This window comes from Oryctolagus cuniculus, chromosome 11 (assembly GCF_964237555.1).
Source record: "Oryctolagus cuniculus chromosome 11, mOryCun1.1, whole genome shotgun sequence".
In the NCBI taxonomy this organism is placed as follows: domain Eukaryota; kingdom Metazoa; phylum Chordata; class Mammalia; order Lagomorpha; family Leporidae; genus Oryctolagus; species Oryctolagus cuniculus.
The window spans coordinates 38,867,323-38,885,601 of record NC_091442.1 but is presented as its reverse complement, the minus strand read 5'-3'; the positions used below and the strand labels follow the sequence as shown (position 1 = coordinate 38,885,601).

At 39.3% G+C, this 18,279-nt stretch overlaps 1 protein-coding gene across 8 annotated transcripts in view; it reads left to right on the top strand.

Moving 5' to 3' along the window:
* Positions 1–18,279, top strand: part of SEL1L2 (SEL1L2 adaptor subunit of SYVN1 ubiquitin ligase) — a 128,615-nt gene that overhangs the window by 61,415 nt on the left and 48,921 nt on the right. For 7 of the 8 annotated variants that reach the window (XM_017341797.3, XM_051846206.2, XM_017341796.3 and 4 more), the window contains 4 exons: positions 3,677–3,839; positions 15,508–15,561; positions 16,366–16,425; positions 16,516–16,597. In XM_017341797.3, coding sequence (XP_017197286.2) covers positions 3,677–3,839; positions 15,508–15,561; positions 16,366–16,425; positions 16,516–16,597 — 359 coding nt within the window. The remainder of the gene's footprint in view (positions 1–3,676; positions 3,840–15,507; positions 15,562–16,365; positions 16,426–16,515; positions 16,598–18,279) is intronic. The other variant, XM_051846207.2, reaches the window with a different exon arrangement.

Genomic DNA, 18,279 nt, shown 5'->3' with positions numbered 1-18,279 from the left:
GTTTGGGAAGATTCCTTTCCATTCAACTGTTTTGAATAGCTTGAGAAGAATTTGAGTTAGTTCTTCTTTAAATGTCTGGTAGAATTTAGCAGTGAAGCCATCTGGTTCTGGGCTTTTCTTTGCTGGGAGGGTCTTTATTACTGATTCAATTTCTGTCTTGGTTATTGGGCTGTTTAGATTTTCTATGTCTTCATTGCTCAAGTTAGTTTGGTTATACATGTCCAGCAATCTAGTCTTTTCTTCTAGATTTCCTGATTTGTTGGCATACAGCTCTTTGTAGTAATTTCTGATGATCCTTTTTATTTCTGTGGTGTCTGTTGTTATAGTTCCTTTTTCATCTCTAATTTTATTGATTTGGGAATTCTTCCTCTGTTTTTGGTTAACTGGGCCAATGGTGTGTCAATTTGTTTTTTTTTTTTTTTCATTTTGCTAATCTTTTGTATTTTTTTGTTTCAATTTTGTTTATTTCTTCTCTAATTTTAATTATTTCTTTTCTCCTACTAATTTTGGGTTTGGTTTGCTATTGTTTTTCCAGGTCCTTGAGTTGGATTGATAACTTATTTATTTAGTGCCTTTCCAATTTCTTGATGTAGGCGCCAATTGCTATAAACTTTCTTCTTAATGTTACTTTTACTGATGGTATCCTGTAAATCTCCAGCACTGTTTTTAAGTTTCCAAATGCTTCTGTTTTTTGGTCTGACTGTGAAATTTCTAGAGATTTATCTTCTAACCTGGATATTGTTTCTTCTGCCTCACAGAATCTGTTGTTAAGGCTTTCCACTGCAGTTTTTTATCTATTGAATCCTTCAATTCTAATATTTCATTTTGATTTCTCTTTAAAATTTGAATTTCATGAGAAAAATTTTCTTTCATGTCACATCTGGATTTCTTTAATTCATGCATTTGCTTCTAATTACTTCTAAGTAATCCTACGATCAATTTTTTGAATTCCATTTCCAGCATTTCATCAATCTCTTCATCTTCACATTCTAGTATTAAAGTGTTGCTGTGTTTCTTTGGGGGCATCATGTTGTCTTCCTTATTCTTGTTTCTTGAATTGCTACACTTCTTTTTAGATATTTGTGGCGATGTGGATATATTTTGTTTTCCCTCTGATGGCTTTTAACTTTGGACTATGCCTCTGTGGCTTATTGGAGTTTCTACACTTTCAGTGAATACCCAGAGGCATGTGCTGGGTGTGGTGAGGAAGTTCTGTTTAGTGCTCCAGGGTGAAGAGACTGTCCAAGGTGACACCCAAATTGGGAATGTTAAATATACTCTTTTTTTTATTATTATTAGAGGAGAGGTTTTTATCAGTACTGTAGGCATAATTTCACATTCATTTTCTCTCCTCCAAGGTGACCAATGGCTGGGTGCTAGCCCCAGTGGGTGCAATATTCAACTGTGCTACCACAAGTACTACACAAAGGATCAATGCAGTCCTCGGTGTTAGCATGGGTCCCACAGCAATGATCCTCACCATTCAATCAGGGAGCCTTGAGCATGTAGAGCTGCCCACAGTGACTGCCCAGAGACCCAGCCACACCCTGTACCCTACCACATAGCCACAGTGTTTTCACAATCCCAGCTTACAAGACTCCCGCAGTCACGTGTACCCAGCCCCCTATCGGTTCTCTCAGCCAGACTCAAGCATCTCCTTTCAGCTGGTTCCTGGGTGTGCTGACACAAACTGGCACAAATGTTATATATGTCCAAAATGGTGCCTGCCCTCTCTCAGGTAGTTATAGAATGCCAGTACTGGGTGGTCAGAGAGAGAGAAACATGCCCCCTCTTTTTCCTCTAGTTTGCCAGGTACACAGTTCCTACAGGGTTCCAAGCTGGATTCAAACCTGGCTCTTCCTAAAGCTTTTGAATGTCCCTAGGGGTTGTCATGACGACACTGGCGTAAAATGAGGCCCCCAAAATACAATTCAGTACAGTGCAGAAGTCATCACACTAGGGTACCCACTGAGTAACAACAGAGAATTCTCAACTAGCCCAGCTATATGAGAGAACAATGAGAGTTATGAGAAGTGGCTAATCCATGAGGTTTCAGAGGAGCTCTGCTTATAGTAGGAGAGCCCAAAAAATCAGGGGCCCACTTGGTATGCCTCTTCAAGTCCAAAGACTCTCTGGATTCAGCATGACAAGCAGTTCCAATGTAGAAATGATACTAGCCCTTTTGATTCATCAACACCCACATCCTGGGCAGAGTCATTCATCCAGTTAGCCTCTTCTTAGGTATGAATGGGGGACAGTATTGAATATGCAAGCACTGTTAAAAGTACAGAAGTTATGCAAGCATATGTCAAAGACACACAAACCTGTCTGAGCAAGTAAGGAAACCTCAGTGACAACCACCAAGTTTGGTCCTTCATTAAGGACCCTCAACCAAGAAAGTTGGGAGATAAGTTGCTGACATGCCCTTGGAAAAGCATTTATCCTGTGCTCCCCAGGGGCCCTCCTTAGCATAGCCCATGCTGGATCCTTTAGAAATTATCCAGACACGTAACTGAATTTTATTTTTGAAAACTGGCCCTGCTTCCCAGTTTCTCCTGTTTTTTTTTTTTTTTTCTTCTCTTGGATCGCATTCCAGATATTAATCTTATCTAACCACCAGAGACTTTCTCCAGCCCTAGATTTTTACCTTATATCATCTTGGGTTTCCTAACTTGGGAACCCAGGTGCTCACCCTGCCCCCAGGATCAAAAGTACCTAGAAGGATTTGTTCTGCAGCCTGTTGCTGCTTCCTGAGACTGGATATAATGCTAGATATACTGAATATACTATGGGATAACTATACATCCCATCTCAGCTTTCTGTGCCCTGGTCTGTGTTGGTGCCCATGTCATCTCAGCAGGAAGCCATGTAACTGAAGGACTCAAGGAGGTCTGTATCCGGTGTCAGGCTGTCTTCCTGATATCTATCCTAGAGTGCAAGGCACTTGCTTTTATTGGCCTTTGAAACCTTCCGCTTATTTCCTTCCAGTTTCCAGAATCTTAGCTTGCTTTGGCCACAGCTAATTTCTTTCTTGACCTCTGGCTCCCAGTTTTTCCACCAGCTCTTATCCATGAGAGCACTGATCCTCTATTTTGATATCTAGGACCTGAATGATTGTCTGAGGCTCTTCTTGCCCAGACTGTTCTGCTCCAGCTTTGCCCAAGAGGGGCCTGTTTTAGCATCAGTATGGATAGACTATGCATAAAGTTTAGCCTCCTGCTTATTCTAAATTGGAAGCAATAGATTTGTGTGTTTTTTTCCTGTATTTGAGTCAAAGTTACAGGTTAGAGGTTAATGTTTTCTGATCTTGCTACCAAAAAAGGAAGTTACAAAAGTGAAAATAAATCCCAAAAGTACTCTTTCTCTCACACATGTTTTGACCTTGCAAGACTCTCCATCACTACTTGTTATACAATTGCAAATTAGGTCCAGGTGACTTCTGACTAGGACTCAAAAAAATGCAGTGTAAGGTAATCCTAAGTCATCTCTATTTTTAATCACTGAATTTTCATACCACTTACAACTTACTTATAGGAGAGCAATTATTATGCTATAAAACTTAAAAATCAGTGCTGTAGTCTCAAGTATAATAGATCCTACCAGGTAGAAGTAGTATGAAGGAAATAAGGGAAAACATCATTTTTGAAAAATTTCCAACTTTATGTCTTTGAAACAGAGCCTATATACTCTTTGCAAAAGCAGCTGACATGGGAAACTTGAAAGCTATGGAGAAAATGGCTGATGCTTTGCTGTTTGGAAATTTTGGCATGCAAAACATAACTGCAGCTATCCAATTATATGAGTCCTTGGCTAAAGAAGGATCTTACAAAGCCCAAAATGTGAGTTTTGAAAGAAATTGAAAGCTTAAATAACTGCATCCTGAAATAACTACAGACAAGAAACATGTGAAAGGAGTTGAGCAATAGTATTCCAACCCAGACATAGGGAGGTGTTGAAATAGTGGTGCTGTGGTAGGAATACAGCAGGAGCCCTGGGAAATTATTCTAGCTCCAAACCCATGGAACAAAATGGAACTGTTCCCTAAACCACCTTCCTTATTTCATGTCCATGTATGTGTGTGTTTTGAGAAACTTAGGGGCCTCTGAACCTCTAACATAAATTTTATATAAAATATATTCACCTATACAAAGAAAATGGAAACAAATCTGTTATCTTAAGGTGATTTGTTTGCCTGATTTTTACAAGTCAAATATTTTGTAAGCTAAATATGTTTCCTTTTCTATGTTAATAAATGTATTTTATTCTGAGAATCACATAACCATTTCATGGAAAACAAAAATTTTTTAAATAACATTCACATGCCAGCCATCCTGACTCAGGACTGTTAGTATTGCTTTGTATTTTTGCTTGACTTCTTTCTGTATGCATCTCTTTTTTACAACATCTTAATTTCAATGCAAGTGCATATATTTCTGGCTACTTCACTTAATGCTATAGCAAAGGCATGTTTCATGTTGCTATATTTTTTGTATGAAAACAGTTCTTTTCCTGATTACAAAAGAAAGTTATGCACAGTAACAACACAGTAAAATCTGAGAATGCAGTAAGTATGAAGAAGAAAATAAAGATATCCAGGGGTGGGCATTGTGGCTTTCAGGTTATGCTGTGCTAGCGACACTTGCATCCCATATTGGAATGTCTGGTTCAAATACTGGTTGTTCTGCTTCTGATCCAGCTCCTCTTAACATTTCTGGGGAGGCAGCAGATGCTGATGGTTCAAGTACCTGAGTCCCTACCACCCACATGGGAGACCTGGATGAAGTTCTAGGCTCCTGACTATACCTTGGCTCAGCTCTGGTTGTTCTATACATTTGGAGAGTGAACCAGCAGGTGTGAGGTTTCTCTCTCTCTCTCTCTCTCTCTCTCAAGGCTGAGTGCTAAGCCAGTGCTGAGGGCAACAACTCTAATGTATGACCATTGGCCATGTATTATCACAGCCATCTTTGTAGAAGAAATCAAGCCTTGCTGATGATGTAGGAAATGTAAAGTTGGAGATTTGGGGATGGCTTGTGGTAAGGGAGCAGGTGTTCTGAACTCAGAACATTTGAGCACCTGTAAGTCCAGATTCTGCAGTCTAATAACTCTTCCATCTTTTGTTCATGTTTTTTAATATCTCTGAAAAAATTAGTTCTCCTGAACTCAGATTACCCAAATCTGAAAGAAGGGATTGACAGTAATATACACAATCTTTCACAAGGTTGCTATAAGGATTAAGTAACATCTGCAAGAGCCCTTAGCAAATGTTAGAGAACAGTAATGAATATTGTTGTGTTATGATTTCAGTTTCAAAAGTATCTTTTGTATCTGTCAGTCCTGACTTCATATCTGAGCTCCAACAGAGACCCCTGTGACTTTCCTCTCTGAGTCTCTATTTCCTCATCTATAAAATAGGTATATTTATCTAGTATATGTGTGTTTTGACTCAATGAAGACCCAAAGACAGAACATGAGTAAGGACAAACTTATGACCCAAAAGGCTGACATTGAACTGGTATGCAAAAATCAGTCATGCTGTTTATTGACATGCTTAAATACTACAATATATAATGCTACAATATCACCTAAAAAATAAACCTCTGCAACCCCCTCTTCTGCCCTCCCTGACATCCTAGTCACCCCTATTCCTCATTCACACTCCCCTCCACTAAAACTCTCAATGATCCAGCAACCATGGTGTTAATGTCTAGATAAGCAGGGGACCTCCAGAAGCCTACTCCAGCACTGCAGCTGAATTCAATTATATTGTTTTGCTGGCTTCAATTCTATATGTTCACTATCATTTCTGTCATCACTCTGGAAAATCTGCTTCCAATGGCAAATCATTTTTCAGTTGATTTTTTCCTTATGCAAAGAACAACTAGTTAAGGTTATTTCATGCCACAAACAATGCTTGTTTCAATGTCTGGTTGTTAGGACAAGGCTGGCCACCAGCCGTACTGATAATGGTCTTCTAATAAGCCTGCTGGATGACAACCTTTCTTCTCTGGCTATTAATGCCAGCCTGATATAAGAATCCTGCATGTCACTGAAAATGACAAGGAGAGACAGTTAGATAGATAGATAGATAAATAGATAGATAGATATAAGGAGAGAGAGAAAGAGATGGCGATAGAATAAGAATGAGGGTGCCTGATATATCATGGAGAAGAATTGAATATTATACACTGCAATGTAATATATGGGAGGATCCTAGCATACCAGAGACCATATAGAGACCCAAAGTAATGAAGAAAAACAAAAAGGATAAAATTCACATTATAAAGTGATATTGAAGAAATAGAGGGAAGAAACACAATTTTAGGCAATGTACAAAAGGAAGCCACATGAGGGAAAGGAGGCACAATTATTTCTTTACATACACCTTGAATTGCTTTACTGGCAAAAATCCAAGTAAATTGAAGGAAATCTCAGTAGGGGGAACAAAAGAAATTAAGATTATGAGCTCAGTTCATTGCACTGATTTCCAAAGAAGCTGTACCTTCTGTTCAAGAGAACTATTAATTAATGGAGTAGTCTTCATGAAAATGGTGGAAATGAGGAAATTCCAAGCAATTATACCCTACAAGTTATGCTGTGAGATATTGCATTCTACCAACCTGAAGGCAGATAATTTATGTATTTTTTATTTCTTTAATTCTCATCCAGGAGGCAGAAATTCAGAATTACATATACTCACACTGTTCTTAATGTGGATGCAATGTTCTCAGTAGGAAATTTGCCTGTTAATTTTCCAAATAAAATGATAGGATTAAACCTCATTTGGCCAAGAATCAAGAAGTTGATCATTTATATTATATGGCCCTTAAAGTTTAGTGATGATTAACTCTAAGTGGTATGCTTTGTGGCTATTCTTTTCTTTTTTTTTTTTTAATTTTTTTTTTTTGACAGGCAGAGTGGACAGTGAGAGAGAGAGACAGAGAGAAAGGTCTTCCTTTGCCATTGGTTCACCCTCCAATGGCCGTCGCGGCCAGCGCGCCGCGCTGATCCGATGGCAGGAGCCAGGTACTTATCCTGGTCTCCCATGGGGTGCAGGGCCCAAGCACCTGGGCCATCCTCCACTGCACTCCCTGGCCACAGCAGAGAGCTGGCCTGGAAGCGGGGTAACTGGGACAGAATCCGGCGCCCCAACCGGGACTAGAACCCGGTGTGCCGGCGCCGCAAGGAGGAGGATTAGCCTAGTGAGCCGCGGTGCCGGCCTATTATTTTCTTTTTTAAAAAAATGCTTTTCTGTTAGATTCTGTTTGGGGGTATGTATTATCCTTGATATCAGAAAACATTATCAACTCTGGTGCATGCAATCCCTTGGTTACATATGCAGAATCCTCAAAAAGTTCATGGAAAAAATGCATGTTCTGGACAAACTGCATATATTTCGATTTTTTGCACCAAAATAAATTTTCTTTTAATTCTGTTTTCACACAAGCTTTTTTTTTTTTTTTTTTTTTTTTTTTTTTTGACAGGCAGAGTGGACAGTGGACAGTGAGAGAGAGAGACAGAGAGAAAGGTCTTCCTTTGCCGTTGGTTCACCCTCCAATGGCCGCCGCGCTGCGGCCAGCGCATCGCGCTGATCTGAAGGCAGGAGCCAGGTACTTCTCCTGGTCTCCCATGGGGTGCAGGGCCCAAGCACCTGGGCCATCCTCCACTGCACTCCCTGGCCACAGCAGAGAGCTGGCCTGGAAGCGGGGCAACTGGGACAGAATCCGGCGCCCCGACCGGGACTAGAACCCGGTGTGCCAGCGCCGCTAGGCGGAGGATTAGCCTAGTGAGCCGCGGCGCCGGCCCACACAAGCTTTTTGAAACCCCTTGTAGTTTAAAATCAGAAAACTCATTCTATCATGTAACAATAACCATAATTGATATGAGTAAAAGGTAAAAATATATGAATAGCTTCCTGTTTTACTGTGTTTTGTGATTTTAGAATAATTCTGTCCCAAAGATTTCACATGTTTTCCATTTATTTCAGACCTGAATTTTAGAACTGTTTTAAGGAAGGTCTATTGTTAGCACTGTGCTACTGCTAAAAAAAATCATTTTTATTACCAATCTAATGATTACTTTGATAATTCTAGGATTATCTGTGTAGAGAATTTCTTCTTGATGTTAATGCTGTCTTTGTATTAAGAGTTCAGACAGTATCTGAGTTGCTCATTAGGGTTGATTTCATACTTTTCTTTGGTATACAATTTGAGCTGAAAGTAATGATCACAGGTGCTTTCAAACATCATACAATAATTAAAGGAAATTGCTTAATCATTTTTCTCATTTTTAATAACAATTTCTTATATAAAAAGTAAAAGGAGGAATATTTAAATTTTAAATTATTGTGAAACCCAAGTAATTTACTTCTAAGTACAATAAAATATCCTTTACACTTAACTCTTTTCACTCAAATCCCAGCTACAACAATGCCTCCTTAAAAGCCACAGCACACCAGTTGATTTTAGAATCAAAAGCCTGACCTTTAAAAAATACTGAAAGTGTCATTAATGTCATCACTTTTGTATAGCTTCTCTCTTGACTAATAACATTTCTCTTTTCTAGATGAAGATTTAATCATTCTATAATCCATCTCATTTCATCTCACCCTTATCTCAGAACAAGATCAATTAAAAACTGATTATTGTGAAATTGTTAGGTTATGATGCCCATGTGTAAAGGAATAGTCCAGTGCTAACAATAATCAGCATATTTCTTACATGACAATTCAAACATTTTTTGCCTTTCTTTAGTACTCTGGCATGCTTTAAGCAATGTAAGAAAACTAATAATAAAATAAAATGAAAATTGAGCTCTCCAAAGGATTCAAAATCACCCATTGTTATTTTTCTATGAAGCAAGAGAAAGAATGACCTTGGGTTGGTTTTTCAAGGCTGTTAAAATCATGGCTTTAGCCTTTATTTTTTAGAATGAGCTTTATATAGAGGAACACTTCTAGTTACAAAAGTGAAATTTAACTCCCACACAATCCACTTCACAACTTCATGAGCCCTAAGATTTCTCCAGGAAGATCAGACCAGAAAGCACTCTAGGCTCTGCACAAAATCATACACTGTTGGCGAAAGCATCCTAAAACACAAGCCCATCCCAAGAGAACAGTGTCTTCATTTTCTTATATAAAGATCAGTATATGTGTTTACTGTCAAGTGTCAAAGTTTCTGCATACTAAACCATATTCTAAATTGAGCAGAATCAAAAAGTGCCAAGAGTTGCAAGATAAATAAAAATATAATATTGGATGGAAATTGCTCCTTAAAAAAGAGCTAATTTAGCCATTTTAAATACACAAGAGTTAACAGAGCTCCAGGATTTCAGATGCCTTCTATTTGTAATAACAGCCTAAAGGTGAAATTTCTTAAGTAGGGAAACTTGGAGACCAAAGAGGAAGTGGCAGGATCATAAAAGTTGTATGAGGTCTGTGTGTGTGTCTGTGGGTGGGTGGGTGGGTGTGTAGTTTTACTTTGGGTGTGTGTATTCAGTAAATGACACAAATTATACTTATTAACCAAATACCTATTAGTGCTTTTATGCTTTTGGAAAATGAACTCTTCAGTCAGTATCCTATTTTTTTTTTTAAGAGCTGGATTGGAAGAGAAGCAGCTGGGACTAGAACTGACGCCCATATGGGATGCCGGCGCTTCAGGCCAGGGCTTTAACCCACTGTGTAAAAGCGCAGGCCCCAGTATCCTAGTTTTAAAAGTAACACAGTTGTTTGTCTTTGAAATTTTAATAAAATTTCTAGAAATTTTCATTTTCTTTTTTTTAATTTTATTTTATTTATTTGAAAGAGTTAGAGAGAGAGGTAGAGACGGAGAGGTCGGTCTTCCATCCACTGGTTCACTCCCCAGATGGCCCCAACAGCCAGAGCTGCGGCAATCTGAAGCCAGGAGCCAGGAGGTTCTTTCAGGTCTCCCACGTTGGTGCAGGGGCCCAAGGACTTGAGCCATCTTCTACTGCTTTCCTAGGCCATAGCAGAGAGCTGTATTGGAAAAGAAGCAGCCGGGACCAGAACCAGCGACTATAAGGAATGCCTGCACTTCAAGCCAGGACATTAACCCGTGCCACAGTGCCGGCCCTGAAAATTTCATTTTCTATTTTGATTGAATTATGAACCTTGATGTGTCTTGATTTTATGGAGACATTTTACAAGGTCTTACATGATGATTCACGAACTAGATGAAAAATAGAAATATGGGCTTGATAATGGTGAATAGAGAGTGTTAATTGTAAAGGGCTTATGTCAAGGTGAAAGCAGGTCTCTTTTTTTTTTTTTCTTTTTTGACAGGCAGAGTGGACAGTGAGAGAGAGAGACAGAGAGAAAAATCTTCCTTTTGCCGTTGGTTCACCCTCCAATGGCCACCATGGCCGGCGCGCTGCGGCCGGCGCGTCGCGCTGATCTGAAGGCAGGAGCCAGGTGCTTCTCCTGGTCTCCCATGCAGGTGCAGGGCCCAAGGACTTGGGCCATCCTCCACTGCACTCCCGGGCCACAGCAGAGAGCTGGACTGGAAGAGGGGCAACTGGGACAGAATCTGGCGTCCCGACTGGGACTAGAACCCGGTGTGCCAGCACCGCAAGGTGGAGGATTAGCCTATTGAGCCACGGTGCCAGCCGAAAGCAGGTCTCTTAACAGTACTCCTCAAGATTCTGCCCATGACTCCTGTGCTTGTCAAATATTTCATTAATTAATAAGTTGAGTAGCTAAAACCATACTGTTGGTAATACGAAGGATAGAAACAAAGGCATATTACCGAGGATCATACATAAAATATGGAATACATAAGAATGGTGACAGGAGTGATAAAGCTGTATTTGGTAGAGCCTTAAAAATAATAGAAACATGGGGCCAGCACTGTGGTGCATCAGGTTAACGCCCTAGCCTGAGGCGCCAGCATCCTATATGGGCTCCTATTCTAGTCCTGGCTGCTCCTCTTCCAATCCAGCTCTCTGCTGTGGCCTGGGATAGCAGTGGAGGATGGCCCAAGTCCTTGGGCCCTTGCACCCATGTAGGAAACCCGGAGGAGGCTCCTGGCTCCTGGTTTCGGATCAGCGCAGCTCCGCCTGTTGCAGACATCTGGGGAGTGAGCCAGCAGATGGATGACCTCTCTCTCTTTCTCTCCCTCTCTCTGTAACTCTGTCTTTCAAATAACTAAAACAAATCTTTTACAAAGAAAAGAATAGAAACACTAAAACTTTTACAATTATCTTCTGACCAAAAAAAAAAAAAAATAGTGTTTTGACTCTATGGAGAGCAGCAATGAGGAGAAAAAGTGATATAAATTACCTAAATCACCATCTGTCACTGTGAAGTGACATAGAGAGAGGTAGAAATAGAAAGAGAAATGTCCTCCATCTGCTGATTCACTCCCCAAGTGTCTGCAACAGTCAGGGCTGAGCAAGGCCAAAGCCAGGAGCCAGAAGCTTCATCCAGGGCACCCACATGGGAGCCAGGGGCCCAAGTACTTGGGCCATCCTTCACTGTTTTTCACAGGCCATTAACAGAGAGCTGGATCAAAAGTGGAGCAACCAGGACATAAACAGGTGCCCATATGGGATGCCAGCATCACAGGCAGTAGCTTTACCCACTATGCCACAACACCAGCCCCAGAATGCTTTTCTTTTTAAGATTTATTTTTATTTATTTAAAAGGCAGAGTGACGGACAGAGAGAGAGAGAGAGATCTTCCATCAACTGATTCACTCCCCAAATGACTACAATGGCTAGGGCTGGACTAGGAACCTTCAACTCTATCCGGGTCTCCCTTGTGGGTAGCAGGGGCCCCAAGTACTTGGGCCATTTTCTACTGTCTTCCCAGGCAAATAGAAGGCTGGACCTGAAGATGAGCAGCTGGGATTCAAACCAGCACTCTGGTATGGGATGCCTGTGTTGTAGGCAAGGGCTTAACCAGCTATGCCACAATACCAGCCTGAAATGCACTTTTCTCAGAAGCATCTGGAGCAGAGTGCAACAAACAGTTTGCAATGAGTTCAAATCTCTTCGCTGAATCCAATTCCATCTCTAAATACTTACAAATGATGTCATTATCATCTTGTCAGTGACTGAGGGCAAGAAAGGAGACACAGGGCTTGGAGTTTGTCGAATTCTGTAAAGAACACACAGGTCTGGTGACTTTAGTGGGTAAAGTTCCCAATCATGTTTCTAAAATGTTTGTTTATGAAAGGCCCAAAAAATAAATCAGCATACTTTTGTCAAGAAAGATGAGGTCACTAAGAACAAGTTGCATTGAGCATGGTCTATTTTAAGGAGGTTGCAAGACTCAGAATTATGGAAAATTGTGGTAGATATGATAATCCTATATTTTCTCCATTTTGTATACTTTTAGAATGTGTGTTATAAATTATATAAATGCTGTCAATTAAAATACAAGATAATTTTTTATAATTTCTTTGTATTATTAAAAGTGCTGCCTTGACTCATAGAATGACAAACGCCCTAAACAGCACTCTGGCCTCAGAATCAGCCCTAAGGCATTCAGGTCTGGCTAAAAAGCCCATAAGAGCATTTCAGGCATGGAAAGCCAAGACGCTGTGGCAAAAAATGGCCTACATGAAAGATCTCTGTGAGTGAGATCCCAGTGGAAAGAAGGGACCATCAAAGAATGAGGTCCCTTTCTCTGAAGGGAGGAGAAAACTTCCACTTTGATTATGGCCTTGTCTAAATAAGGTCAGAGTTGGTGAACTCAAGAGGCTTCCATAGCCTTGGCAGCTCATGGCATGAGCCTCTGTTAATTACTGACATCATAAATAAGAGTGTCAATTGTTGAATCGACAACAGGAATCACTGTGCACTTGCTCCCCATGTAGGACCTCTGTCCTTAATAAGTTATACTATGAGAATTAAGGATAAAACTTGTCTTCAAACAGCACTTTATACTTTGTATATCTGTGTGGGTGCAAGCCATTAAAATATTTACTTAGTATAGAGTTGATCTTCTGTATATAAAGCTAATTAAAAATGAATCTTGATGAAGAAAGGGATGGGAGAGGGAGTAGGAGATGAAATAGGAGTGGGGGTGGGAGAGTGGGTATGGGGGGAAGAACCACTATATTCCAAAAGCTGTACCTAATGAAATTTATATGTATTAAATAAAAGTTTTCTAAAAAAATAAAAAATAAATAAATAAATAAAAGTGCTGCCTTGGGCTTTTTAAACATAGGTTTTTATTATATATCTATCTTTGGTTACACAAAAAGGTAATTATAAGTTAAATATATCAGTATCTTAGTTCATTTTTTGCTGCTATAACAAAATATCACAGATTGGATAATTTATAAAGAAAAGAAATTTATTTCTTACAATTCTGCGGTCTGGGAAGTCCAATAGCAAGGCTGGGGAGTCCCACATTTGGAAAGAGCCTTCTTTGCTGAGTCATAACATGACAAAGTGGGGGAATATGCCAGTTTAGGTTCCTTTTCTTCTTATAAGGCCGCCAGGACCATCATAGTAATCCCACCCAGACAGCTTTGTTTAACTTTAATTATCTCCCAAATGCCATACCTCTAAATACCATCAACATTTAAATTTGGGGATTAACTTTCCAACATAAACTGTGAGAGATGTTACAGGTATAGCAGGACTTGCCTCCTGAAAATTCAGACAAGATGTTTAAACTCTGATGTCTTAATGTTGCTGGCTGATGGATTAAGGATATAGACTTAATCTTGTTGTGGTGACTAAGAGGTGGGCTGGTGAAAGGTGATTAGGTCGCTGGGGGCATACTCTCAGAAGAGTGGGTCTCATGAGCAGGTTATTTTGCATTTGAGTTTGGCCTAGGTTCTCTCTCTGTACCTCTGCTTCCTTCACCATGTGATCATTCCTCTGCACCCACCATGATTAGCTCCTGTGAGACACCAGGCTATGGGGCTGCTCTATCCTGAATCATAATCCCTAAACTGTAAATTGAAAGAAAACTTTCTTTCTCAGAATGCTCCTCTTGGGTATTTTAGTTAAAGTAACAAAAAGTAGAGGCTGGCGTTTTGGCACAGCAGGTTAAGCCACCACCTGTGACACCAGCATTCCATATGGGTGCCAGTTTGAGTCCCAGCTGCTCCACTTCTGATCCAGAAAATAGCTCAAGTGCTTTGGCCCCTGAACCCACAGGGAAACCCGGATGAAGCTCCAAGCTCCTGGCTTCAGCTTGGCCCACCCCTGGCCATTGCAGCCATTTGGGGAGTGAACAAATGAATGGGAGATATTTCTATGTGTGTCTCTCCTCTCTCTCTGTAACTCTGCCTTTCAAAGAAATAAGTAAATAACAAATTAAAAAACAAAAAGTGGACTAATATAGGGAATGTGTTCAAACCAAAGCAATTAAAGCTGTTAGTTATTGTTCCTAAAATTTCCTCAGAGTTCAAATTAGAATAGTTGATACATTTTTTCCAATAGGATATCTTCTGTACCATTAAGAATATTGTTGTTGCAGCATTTCTTAAGGGAATGCTCCACTGTTTTCACTAGAATTTTCTTCCAAACCACTGACTCATTCTGCACTATTTATGTATGCACTTTCCTATTTAACTAAGTTCCTATTTAACTAAAAAAAAGAGTTTATCATCTTTTGCTCTCCCTGGAGTCTGTCTATAGTACTGCAGAATCTCTAGTACAGTAATAAGCCACCGGGCATCTGTCCTCTGCAGGCACCAGGCATCCAGAGTACGCTGGTTTATTGCAGTGCTCACACATGTGTCAGAATCAAACCACACACACACACACACACACACACACACACACACTGTCACCCAGGTAACACTCTCCATTGGACATACATTCTGCTTTTTTCTCTCCCTTAGTAGAAATCATCATTTGGAATTTTTTTCCTCCAACTAACATTCAAGAGGTGCTAACTTGGAAGATGGGTGACCATGTGCAAAATAAATGGCTTCTACTGCCTACTTCAATGGACTGTTTTTGACTTTGCATTAGTCTTGTGTATTATGACCTCTTAATTTGTTTCTGATATTCTCATGAAGGCTTTTTGGACCATATGCTGTGGTTAAGTGGTGTTTCTGTGGAAGATGTATCTGGGGTTTCCTATTGAACCTCTTACTTTGAAATCAGGCTTTCACTTTTTATTCGTTGTACTTCTTGCTGTTTAAATATTCTATATAATTACATTGTATTTTTTAAGATATGAACAGGAAAAAACAAATTTAATTTTTAAATTAATGAAAGATAAAACTTTTTTCAAGAAAGGAAAACACATAAACATCATTCGTTTATAATTTTTTTATTATTTATTCTAAAGTTTAGTAGGAATTGTCCTATTTTCATGTGTTATGCGATTCTCCCACTATTTTGATCTTTACCAAATTCCTATAGCCTTCACAAAAGTATTTTGTTACAGTATAAGAAATAAATTAACAATGAAAATTATTAAGGAGCAGACATTTAAAATGTCCCTTACCAATGTAAATGAAAATAATTCTGAACTAAATTGATTTATTGATCCTTATTGTTTCTTTTGCACTTTAGGCATTAGGGTTTTTGTCTTCTTATGGAATAGGAATGGAATATGATCAAGCCAAGGTAAAATCATTCTATTTTTTCTTCTGGTACAAAATCAATTTCTTTTTTTTTTTTTTTTTTTTTTTTTTTTTTTGACAGGCAGAGTGGATAGTGAGAGAGAGAGACAGAGAGAAAGGTCTTCCTTTTGCCGTTGGTTCACCCTCCAATGGCCGCCGCTGCAGCCGGCGCACCGCGCTGATCCTGGCAGGAGCCAGGAGCCAGGTGCTTTTCCTGGTCTCCCATGGGGTGCAGGGCCCAAGCACCTGGGCCATCCTCCACTGCACTCCCTGGCCATAGCAGAGAGCTGGCCTGGAAGAGGGGCGACCGGGACAGAATCCGGCGCCCCAACCGGGACTAGAACCCGGTGTGCCGGCGCCGCAAGGTGGAGGATTAGCCTATTGAGCCACGGCGCCGGCCTACAAAATCAATTTCTTTAAAATGACATTGAATAGAGTCTTCTCTTTAAGTAAACAGGTTTACTCTAGGGTGGTGATTAAATAACCAGATCGAAAAAAAAAATTAAGTATTATTCTGAGAGAAGTTTCTTTAAAAATCATATTGTGGATTCTTCTCTAAAGGTGAATAATATCTGTTCATAGAGATTTTTTGATGGTTAAATATTATATATGATGTCCTTATCCCAAACTCCAGAACATGGTTAACTCCCAGAAAATGACAGCCACATTAACAGAGGAAGAGACCAATATTTGGAATGTATTTTGGAGTACTTCCAGATTTATTCCCAGGCTAGGAGTGAAAAAGCAATGTTTGTTTAATTTTCAAATTTAGATAAGCAATGTGTTTCTTTTTTTCTTTTAATTTTAGGCACTCATCTATTATACCTTTGGAAGTGCTGGTGGAAGCATGATGTCTCAGATGATTTTGGTTTGTAAATTTAATATTCTAAGACCAAAATAGGTATATAATAAATACAACATTGCCTGCACATTAAAAATATATATGCTTGTGTTTTAGGGGTACAGATATTTGTCAGGAATCAATGTTCTGCAGAATTGTGAAGTTGCCTTAAATCATTACAAGAAAGTGGCAGATTATAGTGAGTAATCCTCATATTATAAGACAAACAGATTTGGCACACAATTTAGAAAAATAAACATTGATCAATATAAATTTATAAAAATATTTATCCTTTTAACATCTACTAAAGTAAAATTGTTTTAATACTGTACTATAAGGGAAAGTTTCTGTTTCCTTAATAGTTACTTTTCAAAAAGTTTAATTTTTTAAAAATGTTTTAAATCATTGCATTCATCTTTTATTTTTGTCAATATATATCCCAAATGTTTCTGTTTTACTTTTCTTGTGATGTTGTTTACTTAAACTGAGAATCTGAACATACAGCCAGCAGACACTAAGCAGTTCCCCTCCTGCCTCTAACATTTGGAATACAGGATGATTTATTAGAACTTCTTAAGGTGATAAATATTAAGCACATACATGAGAAACCTATCTCTGCACTTAAGAACAATTTAATCATTTATCTATTATCGTATGCTTTGTCTACAGAAAATAGAATGTGAGGCTAATAAATGTTCCTAGAATCATATTCAAAGCTGTGCATAACATTTTAACTTTCAGCATCCCTGAAACAGACTACATAGCAATGTTTTAAATAGAAGGTTTTCAGAAGTGAATAATGTAAGGTCCACTTAGTTAATCAGAAAAATATGTAGGGGCCTGTGCTGCGGCACAGTGGGTAAACCAACTCCTGCGGCACTAGCATCCCACGTGTGCGTTGGTTTGAGTCCCAGCTGCTTCACTTCTGATCCATCTCCCTGCTGATGTGCCTGGGAAAGCAGCAAAAGATGGCCCAAGTGCTTGGGCCCCTGCACCCACGTGGGAGACCTGGAAGAAGCTCCTGGCTCCTGGCTTTGGATCAGCCTAGCTCCAGCCATTGCGGCCATTTGGGGAGTGAAACAGAGTATGGAGAATCTCTGTCTTTTCCTATTTCTAACTGCCTTTCAAATAAATAAATAAATCTTTAAAAAATAAAAATATCTAAACATATATTTTTGTCACCATTAAGTTCTAAGGAAAGAAAAAAGAGAAGACTACTTTTGATTTTTTTAAGATAAATATTATCTATTTGAAAGGCAGAGTTACAGAGAGAGAGGGGGAAAGGTACATAAGCAGCTTCATTCCCCAAATGCCCACATGGCCAGTGCCTGGCCGGGCAGAAGTCAAGGACCAGGAGCCTCATCTGCATCTCCCATGTAGTTGCAGGGGCCCAAGCACTTGGGCCATCCTCCATTGCTTTCCCAGATTTATAAGCAGGGAGCTAGACCAGAAGTGAGCATGTCGGCATTGCAGGCAGCTGTTCAACCTGCTATGCCACAATGCTGGCCCTTACTTTTGAATTCAAGATGCACTATCATTTCATGTGCTTAAGAAAACTAGAATCACTATGTTTATACTTTGAACTGTACACTCTAGTAGATATATTTGAACATATACTCATTTTTGTATTATCTTCAGATTATCCATAAGAAATTTTAAAAAAAGCTGTTATTACTTTTACTTTGTAGTTTCAGTCCCAGAAAAGAGTCAGTGGTAGAGGGGATGAATTGTCTGCTCCTAAAATCTCACCTGTTTATCTAAGCCTGCTTGGCCAAGATAATTGAGTAGAGACTTATATACATAGAAGTTAATAATATTTATGTGGGTTGCAAAGAATAACTAGGTTTCATACACTTTTCTCATAACTAAATAAAAGTCAGC